Source organism: Myxine glutinosa, chromosome 1, assembly GCF_964187855.1.
Source record: "Myxine glutinosa chromosome 1, kmMyxGlut1.1, whole genome shotgun sequence".
Classification (NCBI taxonomy): Eukaryota; Metazoa; Chordata; class Myxini; order Myxiniformes; family Myxinidae; genus Myxine; species Myxine glutinosa.
Window position 1 is genome coordinate 154,239,641 of NC_136261.1, and position 26,633 is coordinate 154,266,273.

General features: G+C 44.8%; 1 protein-coding gene across 1 annotated transcript in view; it reads right to left on the reverse strand.

The window, feature by feature from the left end:
* The window catches only part of WDR19 (WD repeat domain 19), a 185,022-nt gene that overhangs the window by 104,750 nt on the left and 53,639 nt on the right, over positions 1-26,633 (reverse strand). The window contains exons 5-11 of the mRNA XM_068120441.2: positions 17,087-17,202; positions 11,215-11,330; positions 10,695-10,775; positions 6,979-7,091; positions 5,472-5,645; positions 2,314-2,384; positions 492-664 (exon numbers count right to left, since the gene is read on the reverse strand). Coding sequence (XP_067976542.2) covers positions 492-664; positions 2,314-2,384; positions 5,472-5,645; positions 6,979-7,091; positions 10,695-10,775; positions 11,215-11,330; positions 17,087-17,202 — 844 coding nt within the window. The remainder of the gene's footprint in view (positions 1-491; positions 665-2,313; positions 2,385-5,471; positions 5,646-6,978; positions 7,092-10,694; positions 10,776-11,214; positions 11,331-17,086; positions 17,203-26,633) is intronic.

A 26,633-nucleotide genomic window follows, 5' to 3' on the forward strand; every position in this document is an offset into this window, starting at 1 on the left:
CTACAATGACATTATGGATGGCAAAAGCATTTGAATACACCATAAGCAAAACAAACCATGAAACTCATTAATGCCTAAATTGCGTTGTGCAAGCCAAGGCCCAAGCAAATGAAATAAAAGATAAATATATAAAATATAACCACCTTTAGAGGCCATTTTTCCCCGCAAAGCGGGGGTTGGCCTTTTTCGGGAACCGTGGTTGAAATATGTGGAAATATGTTGAAAACCGTGGAAATGAAATAAAAGATGAAAGACATTAAACAATTCAGTTGTGCTCTCATTGACAGACAGACCATGCAGCAGGCAGAATCATCAAAATGTGCTTTGCTATCAATCCAAAAAAGGTCTTATGCTCTTCAGCCATTATTAGTGTAAACCTTTTCTTATATAAGTGAGAAAGCATCATTGAAAGGTGTCATTACATGGGTGACAAATGACTCCCATTTTACAACTACGACTGAGTAACTACGAGCTTTGTGGTCGGAGCATACCTCTTCCGCAGGGTTACATATGGTGACCTCATGCAATGAAGTGAGGTGCGCGATCCGCGCTCCACAAGTCGCCCCTAATTGTGGGAGACGTGCCAAGAAGACGTGCAATGCACCACGCTGAGTCCCCACAGCAAGTAAGTATCCATCAGCCACCCATTGAAGTTCACCAAGGCCTGCAGGTCAAACTTTTCAGTTTGCAGATTCTCATCTCTAAAGATTGAAACTTTACATTTGAATGATGTTTTGTGAATAAGCAATCAAAAGTAGCAAATTAGTTGAGAAGTAAAAGGTGGAAAGAGTTGGACATCACTCCTGCACTTTGGTAAACTAATCTACAAACCCAATATTATGAACATTACCAAAACAAGCATGTGGTATTTCTGTACATTATTATTCACTTATTCCCTGGTGTTGGCTTAGCGGTTAGGGTGCCGGCTTGGGATCCTAGGATCCTGGGTTCGAATCCCGGTCGATCGCTGAATTAACGCCAGGGGGGTTGACTCAGCCTGTCATCCTTCCGAGGTCGGCAAATTGAGTACCAGTTCACTGGTAATTCCCTGTGTGTCGCAAGAGGCGACTAACAGGGTTGGCGGCAATAAGGGCATCCGGCTGTAAAACAATGCTTCAACAAGCGTTATGCCTCGGTCCCCCGTCGGTGAAGTGATGTGAATTGACAAAGTGGAAGATGCAAGGCGGCCATCTTGGATTTTGACGTGGCGACCCAATTTTCAATAGCGTTATTCCTTATGCTTAGATACACCCACACACCAGATTAGACGTTAGTAGTTCGTTTATTTTTCAAGATATTTCGCTCACAAGGTTCAGACATATATATGGTGGCGGCCATCTTGGATTTTGACGTGGCAACCCAATTTTCAATAGCGTTCTTCCTTATGCGTAGATACACCCACACACCAGATTAGAAGTTAGTAGTTCGTTTATTTTTCAAGATATTTCACTCACAAGGTTCAGACATATATATGGTGGCGGCCATCTTGGATTTTGACATGGTGACCTATGTTCAATAGCGTTCTTCCTTATGCCTAGATACACCCACACACCAGATTAGAAGTTAGTAGTTCATTTATTTTTCAAGATATTCCGCTCACAAGGTTCAGGCATACATGGCGGCGGCCATCTTGGATTTTGACGTGGCGACCTAATTTTCAATAGGGTTCTTCCATATGCCTAGTTGCACCCACAAACCAAATTAGAATTCGGTCCTTCGCTTACGCACGCATGTCCGCCCGCACGCACGCATGGACGGACGGACGCACACACCGCCGGAGGGGAAAAACCATAGTCCCCCTTTCGCTCCGCGCTGCGACGGGGACAAAAAGGGGACCACGGTGCCCAAAAAAGGCCAACCCCTGCTCTGCGGGGGAAATGGCCTCCAAAGGTGGTTCTTGTTCTTCTCCCTGGTCACTCTTCCCTCTTTGCGCCATTGATTTCGAATTGTAAAAAAACAACATGCGACTATTACACAAAACCCCTTTAGGACAGTAATCCATGTTAATGCTCTGTGGAGTTCACACACCTAGTTCCTCACCTCTCCCTCATCAATCTGCCACGACCATCAGGAGAATGACACCCCCTCCATTCAACACTGAAAATTGTCATCTGTACACGAATACCTTACTGCCAATGTCCATTGTGGATACTGGAAAAACATGTCGAGTGAAAATTCTCACTCTTTTCTGACATAAACTGTTTAATGTAGTTCTAGCCTTGAGTAGTCTGGTTTTGTGGTGATTTTTGAATATGAAAGAGTCATTTTCAGTAATAACAAAGAGAGTACCCCAGACATTGACATTGACAGCACCTTTTGGTTCACTGTCTAGTGTGATGACGTGGTCAATCTCATTGATCTTCGCCAGATCATGTATCTTGATGCTGCAAACAAAAATCATGCAAAATCATCACGAATGAATTTTGAGTCTTTGGAACTTTCCAATTTACAGAACACATCTTCACATCACAGTGATCTTGAGATGATGATCAATATATTAAGCTTTGAAGAACAGGATATGGAAAAAGGGCTTGTACAATTAACAAGATGACTTAAATTCTAATCCTATCCCTCCTCTAAATCTGTGTATACATTCTGAGTTATATATTTAATTAACCAGAGAGTATTCGTTTGTGACAAGCGTTACGCCAAGGGTCCCCCGTCGGTGAAGTGATGTGAGTTGACAAAGTGGAAGACGCAGAAAACATGCTATGATATGATATTTCGCTCACAAGGTTCAGACATACATGGAGGCGGCCATCTTGGATTTTGATGTGGCGACCCAATTTTCAATAGCGTTCTTCCTTATGCCTATATACACCCACACACCAGATTAGAAGTTGGTACTTCGCTTATTTTTCAAGATATTCCACTCACAAGGTTCAGACATACATGGCGGCGGCCATCTTGGATTTTGACGTGGAGACCCAATTTTCAATAGCGTTCTTCCTTGTGCCTCGATACACCCAAACACCAGATTAGAAGTTGGTACTTTGCTTATTTTCCAAGATATTTCACTCACAAGGTTCAGACATATATATGGTGGCGGCCATCTTGGAGTTTGACGTGGCGACCCAATTTAAAATAGCGGTCTTCCTTATGCCGAGATACACCCACACACCAAATTAGAAGTTGGTACTTCGCTTATTTTTCAAGATATTCATCTCACAAGGTTCGGACATACATGGCGGCGGCCATCTTGGATTTTGACGTGGCGACCCAATTTTAAACAGCGTTCTTCCTTATGCCTAGATACACCCACACACCAGATTAGAAGTTGGTACTGCGCTTATTTTTCTAGATATTCATCTCACAAGGTTCAGACATACATGGCGGTGGCCATCTTGGATTTTGACGTGGCGACCCAATTTTCAATAGCGGTCTTCCTGATGCCGAGATACAGCCACACACCAAATTAGAAGTTGGTACTTCGCTTATTTTTCAAGATATTTCGCTCACAAGGTTCAGACATATATATGGTGGCGGCCATCTTGTATTTTGACGTGGCGCCCCAATTTTCAATAGCGTTCTTCCTTATGCCGAGATACACCCACACACCAAATTAGAAGTTGGTACTTCGCTTATTTTTCAAGATATTCATCTCACAAGGTTCAGACATACATGGCGGCGGTCATCTTGGATTTTGACGTGGCGACCCAATTTTAAACAGCGTTCTTCCTTGTGCCTAGATACACCCACACACCAGATTAGAAGTTGGTACTTCGCTTATTTTTCGAGATATTTCGCTCACAAGTTTCAGACATATATATGGTGGCGGCCATCTTGGATTTTGACGTGGCGACCCAATTTTCAATAGCGTTCTTCCTTATGCCGAGATACACCCACACACCAAATTAGAAGTTGGTACTTCGCTTATTTTTCAAGATATTCATCTCAAAATGTTCAGACATACATGGCATCAGACATACATGGTGGCGGCCATCTTGGATTTTGACGTGGGTTGCACCCACACACCAAATTCGAATGCGGTCCTTCGCTTACGCACGCACGCACGCCCGCACGCAAACATGCACGCCCGCACACACACACGCACGGACGGACGGACGGACACACGGACGGAGGGGAAAACCATAGTCCCCCTTTCGCTCCGCTGTGCGACGGGGGACAAAAATTGCTACATCCAAACTTGCCTCAACAGCAAGAGCTCTTATAGAGGTGCAGAATGCAATAACTCGATGCACTCATTCACATATTCATTCATACATATGTGCATCCACAAATCATGAGCAATACTTTAGATATGTAAAGAAACAAAGCTCCCTTATCATCCAGAGCAACATTTAGATAAGTTTTGAGCTGAAAGACATGTATGTGCTGTTGTTTGAATAAGCTTTCAGGAAAGACATCTGCAAGGCAGGTGCAAGTTATCACAATGCAAGCATCTAACAAATAAAATTCAAAAGAACATGGGAATCACGATCAAAATTATATACGGTACCATGAAATGGGGTGAATAGGGACAGCAAGGTGAATAGGGACACAAACTGAAAAAAAGTTCGGAAACTTTTTTCGCTGAAAATTGATAACCATACTGATTTGTTGATATTTGGGTTGAAAGCGTTCTCTTGTTTTTTTTAAAAAGCAACTTATAGTCCCTATTAATCCCATATATGGGTTAAATAGGAATAAATAGGATTTTTATGGCTGTCCCTATTCACCCCGTTTTACGGGTGAATAGGGACAGTCACTAATACAAAAAAATAATAATCAAGAAACAATCCTGAGTTTCCAACTTATTGCTAAATTGATAGCTCAGATGGATGCACATAATATGCACCCATAATAATAATATGATCCACGGTGCCAATGAAAAAAAATATGGGATAAAAAGTTTCTCCAAACTGTCCCTATTTCTTGATTATTTTTTTTTCTGTATTAGTGACTGTCCCTATTCACCCATAAAACGGGGTGAATAGGGACAGCCATAAAAATCCTATTTATTCCTATTTAACCCATATTTGGGGTTAATAGGGACTATAAGTTGCTTTTCAAAAAACAAGAGAACACTTTCAACCTAAATATCAACAAATCTGTATGGTTATCAATTTTCAGCGAAAAAGGTTTCCGAACTTTTTTTCAGTTTGTGTCCCTATTCACCTTGCTGTCCCGATTCACCCCATTTCACGGTACTTTACTCGTATTTATATTCACCTGTCTAAACTTTAGCAAGAACTCCACACTTGCCTTTAAATTTAGTGGATGCCGAGGCTTCATTCAAATGCTATGTTTTTTCTACAGCCCCGTGAACAGGAAAGCAAAGAAAAAGAAAGAAAGCACATTTCCTCCTTTTCAGTGAAAAAAAGGAAGCATGAGTAGAATATCTCTAAGTTTCAAGCAATCAGTTAACAATAGGATCCGATGATGTGTGCCATAACGAAAATAGGATCTTTCAAGGAGGGAATCTCAAGAAGCCAGGAAAAGAAACAGCGAGGGGAAGTGGAGCAACTTACCAGTTGTTGCCACATGTTGCAACTTTGCCTATAGCTTCCGTCACTGCTACACTGATGAGGCTGCCATTGTGATCACGACAATGGAATATCTCCCTCCCAATTTCTTGTGGGTGAGTGGAAATCGCAATCAGGTCACCATGTGAGAAGCCAATAATAATGTATCCGTCACCATACCTGCCAGTCGACCATATACACCCTGTTGTAGAATACAAATATATTGAAGGCAACTATAATATGAGCCCCTGAGAAATAAATCGGACTATCCCACATCCAGAGCAAAAGGAGTTAGGTGCGCTAAAGTAATCTTACAAAAACAGTACACCGTAGGGGTTAACACGTTTACTGCCGACTACAAGTATACTCATGGCGCTGGGTGTACCAGAATCTGCCACTACGAGAATATTCGTAGAAAATATTATGCTATTGGATTGTAAACAGAATAAACTGTCGTGCCAGATAACGCAACAAATGATCTGCTCATAGTTTGGTGAACATAAATCGATGTTATAATAATGATCAAATTTGTGTTGCACCATTATATGTGACTAGCAGAAGTACCCGGCATTGCCGGGTGGGGGAGGGGAGGGGAAGGGGGAAGGGGAGGGGAGGGGAACGGGGGGGGGGGGGGGGAGGGAGCGAGCCCCTTGGCAAAGCGAGCGATTTTTTTTTTTCATAGCATCATAGCGTTCATAGCGTTTCATAGCGTCATAGCGATTTTTTTTTTTCATAGCGTCATAGCGTCATAGCGTTCATAGCGTCATAGCGTTCATAGCGTCATATCGTTCATAGCGTCATAGCGTTCATAGCGTCATAGCATCATAGCGTCATATCGTTCATAGCGTCATAGCGTTCATAGCGTCATATCGTTCATAGCGTTTCATAGCGTCATAGCGATTTTTTTTTTCCATAGCGTCATAGCGTTCATAGCGTCATATCGTTCATAGCGTTTCATAGCGTCATAGCGATTTTTTTTTTCATAGCGTCATAGCGTTCATAGCGTCATAGCGTCATATCGTTCATAGCGTCATCACGTGATCGCTCTGAGCGAATCAGCGCCCACCTGCTCTGATTCCGTTGATTCCGTGCGCTGAAATGCGCTGAGGTAAATATGAATAAAAAATATGGATCGTCAAATATTTTGAGTTCGGCCATGTTCGTCCCAGGCTCAATGGCCATGTCTATGCCAAATATCAAGCACGTAAGCCTCTCCGTTTAGGAGTCTATCGGTAACATTACACACACACACACACACACAAACTGTGTTTTATATATATAGATATTGAAAATCACTAAGGTGCGCAAATATGATATAGGCACAAATTTTCTCCCAAATTGTAACATGTTCGATAGCCGGTGTATTTCTTCGGGGCTCATTTGTACATTCACGTCCTTTTTGCTTTGTTTTTTTTTTTAGGTGACAGTCGGGTAAGATATGGCACAGAGAAATGTTGAGTGGTGTATAAGAGTGTAAACAGATGCAAAGAGGAGCAAAAGAGAGAAGACAAACCAGTGATGGCAGACAATTGTGCCGTAATTTTGCTGGAAGGCAAGCTCAATGGGATTGTCAGGACAATCGATGTTTAAAAGGATGAGGATTTTCTTTCCTGCCAAAAGACTCACCTGAAACACAGTGTTAGCCAATAGTTGGATTGTAATTCTTTGGAAGTAACAGTACATAAACTTGATAGGGGAGAGGCAGGTTAGTTGATGCACTTTTCAGTTATGTTGGCCTATAATGAAGACTGTTAACTCGACAGGATTCATGAATTGTCCAAAAGAAATATCAGGGTCTTGTACATATCTGTGAAGCATGCCAGATCCGCTGCATTATCAAACTTGGAATGGTGGCTCACAAAAAAACTGTTTGTCAAACGTATCATCTGACCTGACCAAGTGGGTTAGTTGATACACCTTGACCTTGGTAGGTTACATGATACATTGATTTACATGGTGAATGAGTTAGATGATACATCGATTTACATTGTATTTCTGCCAATGGTAACAAATTAGCATGCACATAATTACAGATACACATCAAACTAGGCTACATACCATCATTTCTGTATAATATTTGTACTAATGGTAATTTCAGTCAATGAGCACTGTTAATTAAGCTGTTTGTTTGTTATTTATTCAGTTGTATACCTGCTATGTATACATAGGTAATGTAAAGTATATCGAACAATAGGGCTAAAGGTTAAGTTAGAGAGAAAAAAAAGATCTGCCAAACAAATGAATCGGCAAGCATGAAATATCAGGAAAGGAACAAGATTCACAACTCAGATGGACACAACTCTTATACTCTAAAGATGTACAGTGTAGGCTATATAGGCCTACATATATTATGATGTATGAAGCCCAGTTACAAATGGCTACAGCATTGTCTTGTAAAAAAGAATTATGAATGGGTTAATTGATACAGGTCGGTAGGGTTAGTTGATATAGCTCGGTAGGGTTAGTTAATACGCATATCAACTAACGTACTCAGACTGTATCATCTAACCCATCCATGGGTTTTTTGCAACACATGTTGCCCACATGCTTACGTGTATTATCCTGGCAATCAAAGCAGAGTAGGCTGAAAGCCACTTTCACAAGGTATAATCAACCAATGAGAACTCCTGTGAAATCTATGTAGTATTCTCACAATAAATGATCTTACCTTTTGTTGGCGTTTTTACTCAGGAGGACACAAATCAGGTTTTTTGGAGAATCACACCCTTTCTTTGTCTTTAACTTCTTGACCTACTTATCAATGATATGTGATGCAACTAGCTAACAACAGAGGGCAGCATTTACACAAGTTTCATTTCTGAGGGCGAGGAGGAAGGTTGTATCAACTAACCTACTGTATCAACTAACCTGCCTCTCCCCATCTCATTTCATGACTTCTTAATTACTGTATTTTCTGGTGTATTAACCATGCTTTTTATCAGCAAAAAAGTTAAAAGTTGGGGGTATGGTAAATACACAGATATAGGAAAAAAAGTCTTTAAAACAATCATTGCTTAGTTTTAATTATATTCATTTGATCTACTATACCAGTAGATCGATATTCTACATATCGCGGAACGCTTAGAGCTTTAATAATTATGTAAAACGATGTAAGTACAAGCGATCTCAGTTGTACGTTTTCACCCATTGAGTCATGCACGGTAACCCCGACATATCATCGCGTTCCTGTCAATTCTAATTGATTGACAAACAGGAGTGAGGAATGACTGACGGGAATACCCACCTGGTTCACAGGGCCGGGTTGACAATGGCTCCAATGGCGCCTGACCCACTATTCTATCTATCTATCTATCTATGTATGTATCTATCGATCTAAGGCGTCGACACAGGAGCAGCAACTGCTGCTCCCTGTCCTGCCATCTGTTCCATAATGATGATCCGTCGCCAAAGACCTCGATCTTGAGCCAATGTTTGTGCCTCCGCCAATGATGCTAATTGTCTGGCCCTGCAAACTGACTTGATGCAGTCTATCCACCTATTTGGTGGCCTTCATCTTGGTCTGCTCTTTCCATGCTTTGTCCCACCACATCCCCCAGTTTTCTGCAGGGCACACACGATCCACCATCAACCCCCTTTTGATGATACTCCAAAAATCAAGAACCACTGCTAACCACCAGTCCTTTGTTCCTCTTCCTTCCCACCTGTGGAACCAACTTCCACATTCTCTTCAATCTCATTCTTCCCTCCAAGTCTTCAAGACAGCTGTTCACCACAGATTTCCATCTCAGATCACCCCCTGTCCAAAATCATTAACTTTGCTATCTCCGCTAACCCCGCCTCCAATCTCCAAAGCACACATCCTTCCAAATTATCCAGTTTTCCCTTCTTGAGAGTTTCCTTCGGTATCCATCTTGTATTCAACCCATGCACCCTTCCCTACCCTTCATTTCTCTCCACATCATTGTTTGTTCAAGTCTCCCTCTATTCTGTCCTTCAACTCTGCTGTTGGTGTTTCCCCCCTCTCTACTGTTCCTTTTGTGCTGTTACATCTTGATACTTTCTGTGTTCTAGCTCCTCCACAAATCTTGACTCTGCAAACAAAAAAATGTGCCACACACACACACACTTAACTACTCATGCAAGACCCAGGCAGCTTAGAGGGAAAGGCACGTGGTGAAGAACACATAGCTAGTGCAGAACAGCCTGGAGCAGAACAAGCACAGTGCAGCCTCATCACCACCAGGGTAAGAGCAAGAGCCAGACAGCGAGTCAGATATTTATGGTGAGGCAGCGGCTAGAGGCAGATAGATGGTCAGATGAGACCCCAGTGGGTCTGAGCCAGAGCCAGAGAGTGAGCTGGTCGAAGAGATCGAGCTGGTCCAAGATCGAGCAAGACACAGGCTGAAAGCACTTATTTTTGGGGCAGGGGTTCTATACCCATCCCACTGCAAGTTTCTGTTTCCTGAGGCTAAAGAATGACAGGAACAAAGGTCTCCACCCCTAGGAGCCCCCAACCATCTTGGCCACAGAAGTTCCACCAATCACAGTGTGAGTCCCTCAGGAATCACCGCCCTGAGGCCCCATCAAAGTCTCTGCCGCAAGAGCATTCACGAATCCCACCTTTGGCAACGAACCAAGCCCACCTCCAGCTGCAAAGAAGCCACCCCCCTTCGTTGGTAGAGGGAACGCAAAGCATCATCTCCACCCTGCCTGCCCCTAACCAGTTCCACAGAGAACAAACAGACGAAATGCTTTTACCTCGGTATGTATTGTCCAAATCAGACAATGCCTGTCTTTTAGCAGGTAATATTTAAGATTCTTTACCCAAACACTCTAATATAGGGAAGTTCACAAGGTACAGAAACATACATGGTGTCTACAGCCTTAATCTAACTATTACCACCTTCTCCACAAATTTAACCATATATTCTGATTACAGTATATGATTTTAATTGGCCTTTGGTTTCTTTATCACACACACAAAGTCATGATTTTGTTGGTACTTTGCATTATTATATAAAAGAAAATTCATCTTTTTACAGAAAATTGTGTACGTATTCATTTGGAGTTTAAATTTGTAACTTACCAACTGTTTTAGAAAAACTCTGGGTATTTTTAAATTTACTCTATGCTAGACACTGGTACCCTCTTTTCATGAGTGACCCATGTATCTTGTAGTTAATTTGAGAATTTATGCTTCGACACAATGAGTAGCTAATGGTGGGAGACTTCTTGAAGTGGAAGTGTGATGCCCAGACTTAAACCAACCGTTTTCTCTCCTTCTGGACTTTGATCGTTCGTCTTCATCGTAGAAAAGTGCATTTCTCGGACATTGCCACAGATGCTCTTCTGCAGAGAAGAAATATTTCTGATGTAAAAGTTATACCATGGATTCCAAACATAAAAAAGAACACAACACAATGATAATTAAATGGATGCTTACATTAATGATTCAATGTAACAAAACACATAGGATGTGCTTTTACCTAGCTAGGAGTAAATGTTGTTATAGTCATAGAAATATGGCTTTGGTGAAATTACCCTTGAAGGACAAAGTTTTAATCCAAAAAGTTTACCATTGATGGGTATATATAGTATACCATTACTATGGATACATTCATTGACTTGCATAATCAGACATCAAGCCCATTAATAATTTCACTTTATCTACAGAGAATAATCAACAATATGTAAAAGAGTAAAACACAAACAATATGAAGTTATTGAAAAGCAGCAAAAGGAAAACTGTTTACAAAAGATATGGATGTGGGAATGCAAAACAGCGAACCTGGAGCAACGTAACGCCCTCCAGATCAGTGATGGATAACGTGTTGTCATCACTGCCCAGTGCGAGCAAATTTTGCGAGCTCCAGGCACCACAGGTGATCCTATTGCTATGCTTACCTGGTGTGAGAATGAAAAGTGAGCACAGAATGTTGAGTTGATCCTAAGATGTTTGTCAACAAACATTTACTTGTACAAAGACAAACACTTCAACAATAGGTTTTTCCAAAGTACGTTGGTTTGCGGGTGTGTTTGAAATGGAAGAACTAAAGTTAACAGTAGAGGACAGCATTATATATTGTTGCGGATATGAGATTGGCATCCATCCATATCCGCTTGTAAATATTCCCCTATTTCCTCCATACTTCCCAACTATCCCCAATCCCCGATTCCCTAGTCCCATTTTCTGTAAACAACACTCTGTAGACCCGACCTCCCCCTATTTCCCCCATTAAATGTCGCATCCAGGTCCACCGCATCTCACGTAGACAACTATAGGACATCTTGCTAGTTATTCTTAGTCTATGTCAGTTAAGGACTCGTTTCCATTAATTGTGACTCTTCGTTGCACCAGAATGTGATTGTATGGCACCGTTAGGAAGTTTAGGACCTCCCAATACCTCCCCGCAGCTCTTCCTCACGGTTCAGCAACAACAACAGCAACAGCAACAACAACAACAGCGGCGGCGGCGCGGGGAGTGTGCGCCCTCACTCCGGCTTGGTTGGTGGGGGGTGTTGGGAGGGCACCATGCCTTTCCAACGAGCCGCCATCGAGCATGTGCTCGACGGGGTTACCAAGTAGGGGCTCGCTGTCAGCTCCTTGTCAAGGGCGGAGCCCGGTAACCCCCCGCACCCAATAGAAGCGGCGGACCGATCCCATCTGGGGCGGAGCCAACGAGCCGAGGGCGTCACTCCCCGCTGAGCATGCGCAGGAAGAGGGAGGTGACGTCAGATGCGCCCTCAGCTTGGAGAGAGAAGGACGCCACCTCCGAGCGCTGCAATACCTCCCCGCATCTCTAGACCGGACCGTGTTTGATTCTGCCCCTGAGCCAAGGTGCACCTTGTGCTATCGACTGCCTGTCCTTCCCTGCCATCAATCCCTGTGTAAGTCAGTCTTGTTCCGTTTGTCTGTGGTCTGTCTGGGATAGATAAGATTGTGTCTAAGTGCCTATCTCTTCTGTGTCTTTACCTCATTGCCTTGTAATCTACCCCTTTTCTCCCCCACCAATTATATCCTCCTCCGGAGGTCTTGAGAACTGTACCCCTTGCGTCGTTTCATTTATCCCAGTCGTTGTGTCCTTTCCTTCATTGATTTAGCGTAGCGCGATTTGGCCAACGTTCGAGTGGAATCGGGTGAGTTGGGGGTAATCGGGTAAACTGTGCGAACACGGCGGCCATTCCGCTCGGCCCATCATAACATCTTAAGCCGTGTCCGTAACAATATATATATATATATACATATATATATATATATAGATATATATATATATATATATATATATATATATATATATATATATATATATATATATATATATATATATATATATATATATACGTAGTGTGTTCAAAAAGTATCCGACCTTTATTTTTCGTGCGTAAAAAAAAAGAAGCCAGGAAGGCGTTGATTGGTGCACGTATGTAGGCGATCCTAATGCACATGCGTGAATTTTTTCACACCTGCAGAAGCTGTCATACGACGGCAGACCGCCGATGAGTGAGGACATGTAAGCGAGCGCCGTCGGATTTTCGTTTTTGACAAAATGACGGAAAAACTTGAACAACGCTACTGCATCAAATTTTGTGTTTCATCAAACTTGCATCAAAACTGCAACTTGGTTTCTGGGTCATACCCATAAACCCAGGACTCATCGCCAGTGATCACTGTGTTGAGGAAGCTGGGATCGCTGTTCACAGTCTCCAGCATGTCCTGTGCGATCTCCAAACGGAGTTGCTTCTGCTCAATCGTTAGCAGCTTTGGTACGAACTTCGCTGAGATTCTCCTGAAGCCCAAATCCTCCTTCATAATGGAATGAACGGTGTTGAATCTTGCGGATCGTTTCCACTTGGGAATCGCCAAGCTTTACACAAAATTTGATGCAGTAGCGTTGTTCAAGTTTTTCCGTCATTTTGTCAAAAACGAAAATCCGACGGCGCTCGCTTACATGTCCTCACTCATCGGCGGTCTGCCGTCGAATGACAGCTTCTGCAGGTGTGAAAAAATTCACGCGTGTGCATTAGGATCGCCTACATACGTGCACCAATCAACGCCTCCCTAGCTTCTTCTTTTTTACGCACGAAAAATAAAGGTCGGATACTTTTTGAACACAGTAGTATATATATATATATACACACTAGCTGAAAGCACCTGGCGTTGCCCGGGTTCTTTTTGAATGAATTTACAACTATAATTCAGCTTTTACTCGTGGCCATAGACGATTGACTACTATAATTCAGCTCAGCTTTTAATTGCGCAATGGGCAAAGCACGGTCGACGCGGCCTCGACCGGCCTCGCCACCTAACCGTTAACCTTCCCGGGGCCCGTCCCGACATTTTTGGTTCTTTTTGAATGAATTTACTACGATAATTCAGCTTTTACTCGCGGCCGTAGAAGATTGACTACTATAATTCAGCTCAGCTTTTAATTGCGAAATGGGCGCAGCCCAGCCGAAGCGGCCTCGACCGGCCTCACCACCTAGCCTATAACCTTCCCGGGGCCCGTCCCGACATTTTTTGTATTAGAGGTTTCCTCCTATCTTTCACCGTTCAGGAGATTAGCGCGTGCAGACAAACAAACAAACAAACACACAAACAAACAAACAAACAAACAAACAAACAAACAAACAAAAACTTTCTTTTATATATATAGATATGAGCATTATATTTATACATTTAAAATGTTTTTTTTAACATTCCTATGTAAATATAACTCATAGTAATACAACCTGAAGTATGATTTGCATGAATTTCGATTTTACCTCACAAATTTGAGCAACATCATTTTTTAAACGTCTTTTTTTTTTTAGTACCGTCATTCACTTATAACCACCCCATCTGAGGTTCAAAGAAGAGTCTTGTACTTCAACACCGAGTTGGGGTGTTCTCACGCGATTTTGTGGAGGTAATCGAGGCTTCTTAACCTTTACAAACGCTTCCATAGCCGGTGTCACGTTGACGACAAAATGTCGAAACAATCTGATAAGAAATGACGGTGTATTTGCCAATTTTAATCACTAACGATAGTTCTTCTTCTGAGCGCAACCCCATCGTCTATAAGGTAAACATGTACCCTGTGTCACGGTCCACATCATCACTTTACATTGAATTCCCGTTTCTCCCAATACTCACCCTAAAGAATTGCTCATTGAGGCGAGACATCTACGAACCCGTCGGAAATGGGTATCCCACTAGTTTATTGATTACAAGGTCTGAGACACATGGAAGAGTTAGACTGCAGAGGGTGAGGAGCAAATGCACTGGCAAATGAGCAGAGAAGCACGGGCAGGCAAAGGCGACAGACAAACAAGCAAAGGACAGAAAGACGGGCAGGGAAAATAATAAAGATGAGAATAATGAAACCACGATGATGCAGCAGCTTGCTTGTGAAGCACCAATGACCATTATATTCAGATTATTACTTGCAAAATCGAAGATTGGTCAGGTATATTGGTTGGTCTTGTACATTATTCTGTCCATTTATCTGTCTGTCTATCACCTACAGGTCACAATTTTAAACCGATCTTCACGAAGCTTCACCAGATGGTAGAGTTGGTCATAAGGAAGAGGACTATTGATTGATTTTGAGGTCAAAGGTCATCTTGAGGTCAATTTCTAAAATTGCCATTTTTCATCCGATTGACTTGAAAATTGAACAGCATTTGCATATTGACTCTATAAATTGGGAAACCAACTATTTTTGAGGTAAAAAGGTCAAAGGTCAACTCCAGGCCAAACCTCTAATATCAATTTTCATCTGAAAAATCATCAATTATAATCCGATTGATCCGAGCTTTGATGAAGGTTTTAAGGACCAAAACCAAAGGACCAAAATTTTTTTATTAAGGACCAAAAATGTTTGAAATTTAGAGGATTTTAGAGGAGAAATTTAGAGGAACGGCTCATCAAAATCTATTTCAAAAATGTTTGAAATACCCGCCGAACAAAAAACGACTCCTGCGAACAATTGACGACGCTTCCGAACCCCCGCGCATGTTTGGCGAACTTTTGGAGCCTAAAATACGAATGTTGGACTTTGCCATTTTTTCGACATTCGCATCCTTCGCGAACCGTTCGCGTGTCCCGTGAAAACCCACCTTTAAGACCGTCAGTTATAATCTTAATGAAATGGACAATTTGATGTAACGATGGCAACTTTGGGGGGGGGGGGGCGGGGAGGGGTGGATTTTGCAAGTATCGTGCTCTGCATGACGTCTTCTTGTCTTTTTTGTTGGGAATTAAACTCAGATTTAGCATCTCAATGTTGGGTATATAACCTCTGACCTATCAGTATCTCACATTAAAACTAATCTCAACCCATGTGGCTCCTTTTTATGTTCCTAATTGCTTAATCTCATGTCATTGTTCAATGTCTCACTACTCCATCAGTTCTCAACTCCTCAAACAAATATTTAATCACTTTCATGAGCTTTGACAGTGTAAACAAAAGCTCAGCTATGGAGATCAAAATCTACAAAACACAGGATGATGAAACAATTGAAATGTTTCCCTCTGATCATGAATGGAAGACAATCAAATTCACATGCTTTAAAACCCAGGAATGAGTACCTGCAGAACCCATTGGGCTGAAACGATGTTTATCATCTATTGAATGCTTAAAATAGACTGACAGCAAGAATTCACCTTTGATGAAGAATAACCATAGTTTAGTAACTATTGTCTTAGGCTGCTGGGCCATAGAAGTTCACGGTTCACGTTTCACGTTTCACGTTTCACGGTTCACGCGTGTAAAGAAAACTGGACAAACGTAGTATGACTTGCTCTGGGCCATAGAACGCCTTTCATGTTTCACGTTTCACGTGTCACGTTTCACGCGTGAAAGGCGGAATGAACATGCACACTTTTTCTATGCGTGAAAACGGAGATCTCGGTCGACCTGATTATTTTTAGACTATATTTAGTTTTATATTTAGACCACATTATCCAAATTAATAGGTACCAACCTGAGAGTAATGATGAGCTTTTGTTCTGCTTCGATCGATTTTCTCCAGTTTGTTTGACCTGGCTGTAGATGTTCCAGGACGAGGGTCTTCAAGGCATCGTAAGTCCTGTATGACATCCTGGTATAATTGAAAAACAGTTCTTCATCGGGATTGTCAAGCAGATAACGGAATGTTCGGTGGAATTCACCACGGGTTTCTCTCAGAAGGAAGTGCTCTCGGCTCCAAATTCTGTGCCTTTTTCTCTTCCTCCGTCTTAGTAGAAGCAGAATGAGGCAATCTTCTTCATCCGAAGAGTCCATGTTGACGGTTACTCGGCCAAAGCAGAACTGGCGCGCAACACGTGAACAGCCAAGCGTGAAATCCTATGGCCCAGGGTCCGATTGTTCACGTGAACGTGAACCGTGAAACGTGAACCGTGAACTTCTATGGCCCAGCAGCCTTAGCTACTGAACCTGAGGCAGTTGTCTTGAATTCAGGTTACATTTGGGAGTGCGTGTTACAGGTGTTGGATAAGTTCTGCTTGAATCACTGCTCTCACTCTACATATTACTTAAGGCTGAAAAATGTCATTGCCAATCTCTGCAGGGTTTGCAACTACGATTGAAATATTCAATCCTTCATATACCACGGAAGAAACTGCGGCTCAGGGTATCAACCCCATCTAATTATAAAGCCTTTCAAAATAGATTACCAACCCAAAATGTGGATCTTGCGTGATGTCTGCTGGTTGTAGAGGAGCAAGTTGCCCTTTGCTGTTCCCACTGCCAGCACCGGCATAGTTTTGGCCCACATCAAAAACGTCATCTTGTCCCTGTAGAAAGTGTTGTTTTTCAGATAAGGAAATAAAACAACTGAAAATTAAACCATTTTCCCCTACTGAGTACAATTTGTTATTGTTGACAGAGTAGATTACGAATCATTATTAGCAACTGTTACAAGAAACTACTTGGCAAAGTAATCCAAGGCATGTATAAGGGTGTCTGCATTCCATTTGCTTGGCTAACATGAGACTTGCCTAATCTTTGACAGCTAATTAATTGCACAATCTCCGCAGACGCTTTCAAGTGTGATTTGTTCAGTCGGCAAAACATCTAGTTAGGCAGTACAACATAGATTGCCAAAGGCTGCTTGAATCAAAGGTGCATGACTGTTTTCCTTTGTGGATATCAACCTCACCTTTCTCTTCCTTACATTCCCCTTTTCTCCTTTGCCGTCAGCCTGTTATCTACTCTCACTGAGATTATTTTGTGACAATTAGCCTGGTGTTGGGCTAGCGGCTAGGGTGCCAGCTTAGGATCCTAGGATCCTGGGTTCGAATCCCGGTCGATCGCTGAATTAACGCCAGGGGGGTTGACTCAGCCTGTCATCCTTCCGAGGTCGGCTAATTGAGTACCAGTTCACTGGTAATTCCCCGTTTGTCGTAAAAGTCGACAAAAAGGGTTGGCGGCAGGAAGGGCATCCGGCCGTAAAACATTGCTTCAAAAAGGGGACCGAAAAACAACAACCACGGTCCCCGAAAAAGGCCAACCCCCGCTTTGCGGGGAAAAATGGCCTCTAAAGGTGGTTATTATTATATATATTTAATAGGCCAATTGGAAATGGATGATATAAAATATCAATGGTGAAGGTACAGTTCCAGGTACATGCTTTTATGTCCACAACAATGGAACGGCTCACCTGATCCATGTGAAAATTTCACGACTAGTCCATCCTTACAATCTGTACAGAATATAAAAATTTGAAAAGTCATTTACTCCTAGCTGGAAGCATGTGGTAAAAATACCACGATACAAAAAAATAAATAAAAGTAAGTCTTTTATTCTTGCGCCGGTTGAAAGAGCTAAAGTTAGGCAGTAATAGCCGGCAAAGCAGGTGTTGTCAATAAACGCGTACGTATTATGTCGAAAACCTGATTATGCCTTGGCTTGAGAATTCTGAAGCTCAATGGAGGCCGCCATCTTGCGGATGCGGAAGTATGCATAACAAATTGAAAAACGTTCAATAGGAGTTTCTTTCACCCGTCTTTGTTTGATTCACAATCTTATGCACCTCCAATTTATTATTAAAATATTTTAAGACCAACCTCGGCCCGCACGGGCCTGGTTATCTTCAACGAAAAGCGTCACCAAACACCGGAACCAATGAGATTCGAGCATTTGAAAAAATATTTCTAAAACCAAATCACGCAATGGAGGCCGCCATCGACCGGATGCGGAAGTTTGCATAAAACAATTGCGAAAAAGTTCAATAGGAGTTTGTTTCACCCGTCTTTGTTTGATTCACAATCTAATGCACCTCTAATTTGTAATTAAAATACGTTAAGACCAACCTCGTTATCTTCAACGAAAATCGTCACCAAACACCGGAACCAATGAGATTCGAGCATTTGAAAAAATACTTCAAAAAAGCTTATTACGCATTTCGGATGGTGAAAACGGCGTCAAATATTCTAAAATTGACGAAGAATTATTTTTTAGAAATCTCGCGGCCGTAGGGGATAGTTTTTCACGGCCAGAAATACGGTATAAGCGGTTTACATGAAGAAAGAAAGCTCGGTTTGATTAACGACAGTCATACATTGGCGTTGCAACGGCGCTATCGTCTGATCTGTCGGCACTGATCTTACTGCAAGCTAACTTCTTCTGGTGGAGGAAGCTGCCGTGCCGGAGAGAACCAGCCCAGACAGCGACTGAACTTAGAAGACTACACACATACTGTGAAAACGTATGTTAAGCCCAGTTAAAATTTCTTAAAATAAGCCTTAAGCTAGCACATCGTATAGTTACTTCCTTAAGCTTCTTGTGACATTTATTGTATGTAGGTATTGGGGAGGACTGTCTGCTCTTCTCTTTTACCAAGTCTTACCAGGTACGGTACCTACACCGACCTACTATCAGCTACCTAACCTACTGATGCCATCGTGATGGGTAAAATAGTGGCAAGAGGCTTTGGCTTCGCCGGCTCATTGCGGCTTTGCAGTCTGGTACTAGTATAATTTTCCCGTAGGTTTGGATTAATTTGAAGCAACTTTTATGCAATTTATAGTCTCCGAGGAGCATTTCCGTGTTTCAAGGGGGAAGGCAGACATACAGCATTAGCTTATTAAATATACTGTTTAGGCTCGATAGAGTATTGTGAAATTCCAACATCATCATATTTCTTAACAGCAAATATATCACGGCATATTTCTTAGCTGCAAATAAAAATAAATTTTAAAAAATTCGGGAGCAATCGAAGCAGCGGTCTGTTGCCTTATACACCGCTCAGGATAAATTATTCGTCTGATTGAAAAAAATAGAATTTTCCCATATGTTTGGATTAATTTGAAGCAGATTTTTGCTGAATATATTGTTACGGATTTGAGAATCCTGTTTGTAAATATCACCCTGTGTAAATGTAATGATCCTTGTAAATACCTCCGTTAATTGTAAAGGTCAAAGGTTGTCCCCTTAGTTAGTCCATCGCACGTACGTAGAAAATCATATACCCTTCTAAATAGTTATTTCCTTATTATGTGTTCCAGTTTAAGGCTCTGTTGCCCATTAATTGACACTGCATTGCACCGAATCGAATCAGATAGATCCCCTTGTTCAAATTCCCCCAAAACCTCCATTTCCAACTGCATCATTGCCAATCACATTGCCAACTACATTTGCCGCCATTACGGCGAGGTCATCTCGGACGGCGAGGTCATCTCGGAGAAGAAGGTGGGAGGAGTCAGCCAAGCACCAGGAACAAGGCGTGGCTTTGCCAACGCCTCATCAAGGGGGCGGGATAGGTGAGCCCTTGCGACCAATCCAGGCCGAGGCGAGCTCACCGATGAACGTTTCTAAAAGGCTGGCGGCTTGATCGCCACGCGCCTTATAAAAGGAAGTTGGGAGGGACTGCTTAAGGAGATGAGCTGAGTCCACCACAGCTGAGTCCACCGCAGCTGAGTCCACCGCAGCTGAGTCCACCGCAGCTGAGTCCACCACAGCTGAGTTGAGTTGAGAAGGAGTTGAGCTTTAACGGCAGTTCGTCCCGCGGCCGCGAAGCAACGCCGCCGTACGAACGAGAGTGAGGAGGGTCGGCGGCTGCTCACCTCGAGCCTTGCCGTTGACACGAGCCGGACCCGCACCCTTCCAGCCCTGTGGTCCCACCTCCTCATCTGTCCAGCCATCCACCTCCTGCCATTCCTGTCATCATCCCCATGTAAGTCTGACTGTCGTCTGTTTGTCCGTGTTGTCCCTGGGAATAAGTAAGACTGTATAGATAAGTAGAATTGCACTGTCTTCCTCTTCTGTAAATTATTTTCGTTTCTTTGACTTGTATATAATTAGTAATAAAATCCTGTTATTTCCTACTTTCGTCTTCTTCTTCATGCTCGTCCGGTCGTCTTTCTGATTTCCATCATTGAACACCTGTGGCACGATTTGGCCAACGCATAAGAATCGGGTTTTAGTACTGCTAATGGTTCGAACCACGGGTTGCTAATCCGCTCGGCAAATAACATCTTGTCCGCGGTCTCGAACGAGGTTGCCCACCTGCCTCGTGGAGGGAGCGGGGCGGCTTCAGGAGCGGAGACGGCCAGTGAAAATAGAAGGGGGATTAACCCCCCCCCCCCCCCCCCCCCCGCTAAAGGGGAGTGCCGTGCTCCGTTTCCGCAACAATTGGTGTCGGGAGCGAGATTCGGACCTGAAGTGCGCTTAGCGCACTCAAAATTACGAGTGGCCAAAATTTTATTAAAACATCCAAATTTAAAATCATGCCATGGATAGTCAAGGTGACCGGATGCCGGTGGGGTGGAGTTAGAAGGGGTAGAAGCGACCCAGGACCCCAGGGAAATGTATATGGGGGAGAGAGAGGAGAGCAATGAGGATGTGGTTGCGGGGGTATCAGGTGCACAAGATGGTGCCCTCGCACACGAGGTTTCGGGCGCACAAAATGGCGGCTCGCACAAGGTTGCGGCAGCCACGCCCGCAGCACCAATGAACTGGGACCTACTCATGCTGCAAATGCAGGCCTTCATGGTCAAGGTGGATGAGGAGAGGGAAAAGAACAGGGGGCTGGGAAGCCAAATTAGTGGATTAAAAACTGAGATGGGAAGCCAAATTGAAGGGATGGAAAGCAGAATGAGGGACGAAGTGAGGGCTCAGGAAAAGCAATTGGGAAACCAAATTAAAGAAATTAGTGAGGGGCTGGTAAGGGCCAAAGCCCGGTATGAAGCAAGGCGTAGTACTGAAAAAATGGAGAGGGACAGAGACCGCAGGTTGGGCGAGCAGGTCCCAAGGGTGCACGACGAGGTAACGCGAATCGAGGAGCGCAGGTTGAGCGAGTCGGAGCAAGGCACAGGTAACTGGACCGGGGTAGACATCACGACCCGGGGTATGGAAAAGCCGGCGACCGCTGAGGTAGAGGGAATTTTATTAAAGACAACGGTCGTCGAGGTGAACAAAGAAATAATGGGTATAGTTGAAATTGGAAAGACGACGGAGGTAGCCCGGGAATTGAAGGGAGAAATGGATTGTGCACAAAGTCTAAGCTCGCATCCTGATGCCGTACTTGCTAATCCTTATAAAGATTTGCAGGTGCGCGTGGAGAAGAGGATCCCAAAGGTGAGTCGCGCTGTATATGGTGCTAAGAGGTTTTTCGGCAGAGTGTTTGGCACGAAGAGAATTGTCGCGCGATTGGGGTCGATATGGCACCCGGGCGTTTGTGGGAGGTCCGTGGGGCGTGGTGTGAGAGAAAATGGCACTCGTGTGAGGAAAAAGTGTGCGTCGGCGAGTGAGTGTGTTATAAAGTGTGGCAGTAAAACCGAGTGCGAGCGAGAATGCACGTCGGAGTGTACGGAGTGTGACACGGAGAGTGAGTTGGTGGTGGCGCAGGTGCGAGAGGGCACATCGGAGCGCGAGTGTGAAACCGAGTGCGAGCGAGAATGCACATCGGAGTGTACGGAGTGTGACACGGAGAGTGAGTTAGTGGTGGCGCGTGTGCGGGAGGGCGCACCGAAGCGCGTGATCGGGTGTGCAAAAGAGTGCACACCCATAGTTGTCACAGAGGATGTGACCGAGGAGCGGGTGCGAGGATGCATGCTAGGGATGGCCGGTAAGAGTGTGCGAGAAAGCACACCTGAGTTGGTTGTGGCGTGGGTGTGGGAGAGCCCATTGAAGCACGTGAGTGGGTGGATGCGAGAGTGCACGCCCATGGTGAGTGTTACGGAGGACGTAACAGAAGAGAGGTGTGGAACGAAGTGTGCGAACGACGAGTGTGCGCAAGAGGGTGCGCGAGAGGTGTGGTGTGTAACAGGGAGTACGGTGGTGAAATTGACGAAGTGCATGGGATGTATGAGCAACAAACGGAACGAGTGGTGTGAGCATGTCCGGGAGGCATCGACGTTGACCGGGGCAGCGTTTAGGGTGACGGATAGCCGATGCGAGCACTCTGTGCGCGGTGCGCTTCGTTTGCAGCAAGGACCGGCCGGGACCGTAAGTGCGTCGCTCTTCGGAGCGTCGCGCACGATTCGGGCCGGGTCCCGCACTGAATGGTCGGTACCGCGTCAGAGCGGCGATCGGCGCGATTCCGGGGGAGGGGGGCCAGGTCGGACGTTCGCCGCCTGGCGGGGACGGGGTTCCGACCGGGCGAGCTTCGGTCATCGGGCCGGAGACCGCAAGGTTCCGCGCCGAGATGGTGCGTGGAATCTCGGTCTGAGCAAACCGCCTCCCTTGAACCGAATGCCGGACGGACTCAACCTGCAGGCGAACAAACCACCCGAATTCATTGCTCGGCTTTGCGAAGCCGAGTTTTAATGATGTCATGACGTACCGAGAGGCTCAGATATAGCGAACTGTGATGGTAATAGTGTTTTGGATCCGAAATTGAGAGTAGTTAATAGGATTGGCAGAAATGATTGGCAAATTGATGATTGGTAGAATGATTGGCAGTGATTGGCAAATTTTGATTTGCAGGAAATTGGATGGGCAAAATTTATAGTGGGACATGCCCGATGTGATGGGATGGCAACTCTGTCATCTCTCACATCCACGGGGCACATGAGCTATAGTTTTATGGGGTTTATGGCAGTGTAAGCTCGCCGAGGGAGGGTTAGGATAATGTATAGGGACCTAGAGATGACCATAGGTAACGGTAGAGGTAAGTAGCGACATTGGACAGGTAGTCGGGGACATAGAGAGGTTAGAATGGTTGTTAATGACGTGGGATGTGCTTAGTTTAAAGGCAAGACGGGGAGCACCAAGTTAGAAGGAAACCAGGTAGATCAGATGATGCCATGTGTTTGAGAATCGAAAGTGTATGGAGCAGTGTATGAGTGAGTGAGGTGATTGTGAGTTGTATTGAGCGTGGAAGTGTATGGAGCAGTGCATGAGGAACAATTGTGGTTGTGCATTGTATTGAATGATTGAAGAAGCCTGGGAGGAAGGAGGGTGCAGGTGGCACTAGGAGTGATTGCACAGGTGTGCCAATACAGGTGAGCATGGTTGAATGAAATGAATGGTATGGAATATATGGAGTATGGAATGGATGGTGTGGAGTGAGTATGGTGGAAAATGTGGAGTGGAGTGGATGGTGCGAAGGTGTGTATGGGAAGGATGGACCCCATCACGACTACCCGGGGAGGGTAGTTTAAGAGTTAGGTAGAGGGAGTAGGTAAATTGTGGTTGGATATTGGCATCTGTGGTGCGTGGTGGAAGAATGGTGTTTGGATGGGTGCATTAGTGTCGTGGAAATGGCTGGGCGTGTGGCCTGTTAGTGTGTGTAGTTAAATGGGCACTCCGCCACTGTTAGGATGTCGGCCAGGTGAGGCCGCAGGTGGGCTCTGGGAGCCGTTAGAGTTGTGGATGGGGCCCGAGGATCCGGAGGACGGACCCGGATAGCCCAGTGCCAGAGAGGGCACCGAGTGGGGTAAGCGCCAAGGAGGGCCTTCCCCAGGTAGATAGGTTAGGGTAAGGAGCAGGTAAGCTCGGGGGCAACTGCAGTGGTGGAGGTGTGCAGGTGGGTAGACCTGCTGGGAGAGCCACACGACCCAGTCCTGAAATTGTGCAAAGGCACAGGGAGTTGAATCGGGGGAGTGAGACCCCAAATTGATGAAGCACCACAGTTTGGGCAATGGGAATTTGGTTCTTAAAACTGCATAGAGTAAGATGGCCAATGGATTTGCAGGGAAAGACCCTGGGTAGTGTAAAGTGTATTAAAGTCATTTAGAGGATAGTTAGGATTAAGAATCTCCTCGCACCATCTCCATCCACTCACCTCAGGTGACGACGGGGCTCCACACCATGCCACAGTTGTTATTGGTTTTTTTTTTGTGCAAATGTTTGGAATGTGAGACGCATCATGATGTGGGTGTGACATTGTGCTGATGTTCCATCTCTCCCTCCTTATGATTGATGATGAATTGGTGATGGCAAATTTAGACAATGGGATTGTGACGAATTTGGTATAGGGGAGATATGGGGAGGACGAGACGTAGTGACGGATTTGTAAATGTGTAGGCTTTTGTAAATACGGGGAGGGGCAAGGGGGGCAGTGGAGGTCACATGTGGGGGGTGTACGTAGGGACAAACCTTTCTCAGCTCGCTCCCATGCGCCCCTCATTCTGCATTGCCTTGTCTGATGTGTACCCTTGCGCACTTACCCCTCACTCACCTGTCTTCTCTGTCTTCCTTCCCCAACCGAGGACCGTGCTCTCTGGGCACTGAGGGGAGCATGCGGGGGGGGGGGGGCCGCGTCGGTGTGCCCGGAATTTCCGCAACCAGCTGCCTGCATCCACGCACCACTTATGGACCACAGTCTGTGGCCAAGCACCACTTATGGACCACCAGTTTTGTGGCATGGCCCCTCTGCTGGGACCGGCCAGGTTGGCCAGAGGAAGATCTTGCTTGCGGACCTCGGTGAGGTGGCACCAAGCCCACAGGTGAACCACCCATAGTCGGCCCCTGTGGGCCATAAATAAAAAAAAGTGGACACGTTCTGTGCTTTTTATTATTATTGCAAATAGGCCGCCAGCAAAAAGAACATGAAGAAAGACAACATCAGGAAGAACAATGGCCATCAGAGGGAGCCGAAGAACAAGACCACCAACAGGGGTTTTTTTTAATTTGAACTATGGTGACTGTGCACTCCGGTGCGTTTTGGTGAGTGGTGCTTTGGTGATTATTGGTGCTGGTGCGTCGATGCAGTGCATGCTGTCTCCTCCCCTCCCACAGGATTTATTCTTTTTTTTGTTTCCAAAAGGAAAAAATCACAGGTCCTGGGTTGCGTTTTGTAAATAGTCCAAGTAACGTCACTTGTAAATAATGCTCCCCACCGTACATGTTTAGTTTGAGAACCATTCCGCAATTCGGTTATCCTGTGGGCGTGAATCTGTTAGACAGGGTGCAATGCAGCAGAGGGACATACTTATTTGTGTTTTAAAACTGTCACACTCAGGGTCAGGTTAATTTTAGAGGGCATTACACCTACGTGCCACACTAAGTTAAGTTTTATAGGCCCGGGACGTGCCTGGAGGATGAGGGTGCAGTGTTGCGGATTTGAGAATCCTGTTTGTAAATATCACCCTGTGTAAATGTAATGATCCTTGTAAATACCTCCGTTAATTGTAAAGGTCAAAGGTCGTCCCCTTAGTTAGTCCATCGCATGCACGTAGAAAATCATATACCCTTCAAAATAGTTATTTCCTTATTATGTGTTCCAGTTTAAGGCTCTGTTGCCCATTAATTGACACTGCATTGCACCGAATCGAATAAGATAGATTCCCTTGTTCAAATTCCCCCAAAACCTCCATTTCCAACTGCGTCATTGCCAATCGCATTGCCAACTACATTTGCCACCATTACGGCGAGGTCATCTCGGAGAAGAAGGTGGGAGGAGTCAGCCAAGCACCAGGAACAAGGCGTGGCTTTGCCAATGCCTCATCAAGGGGGCGGGATCGGTGAGCCCTCGCGACCAATCCAGGCCGAGGCGAGCTCACCGATGGGCGTTTCTAAAAGGCCGGCGGCTTGATCGCCACGCGCCTTATAAAAGGAAGTTGGGAGGGACTGCTTAAGGAGATGAGCTGAGTCCACCGCAGCTGAGTCCACCGCAGCTGAGTTGAGTTGAGAAGGAGTTGAGCTTTAACGGCAGTTCGACCCGCGGCCGCGAAGCAAAGCCGCCGTACGAACGAGAGTGAGGAGGGTCGGCGGCTGCTCACCTCGAGCCTTGCCATTGACACGAGCCGGACCCGCACCCTTCCAGCCCTGTGGTCCCACC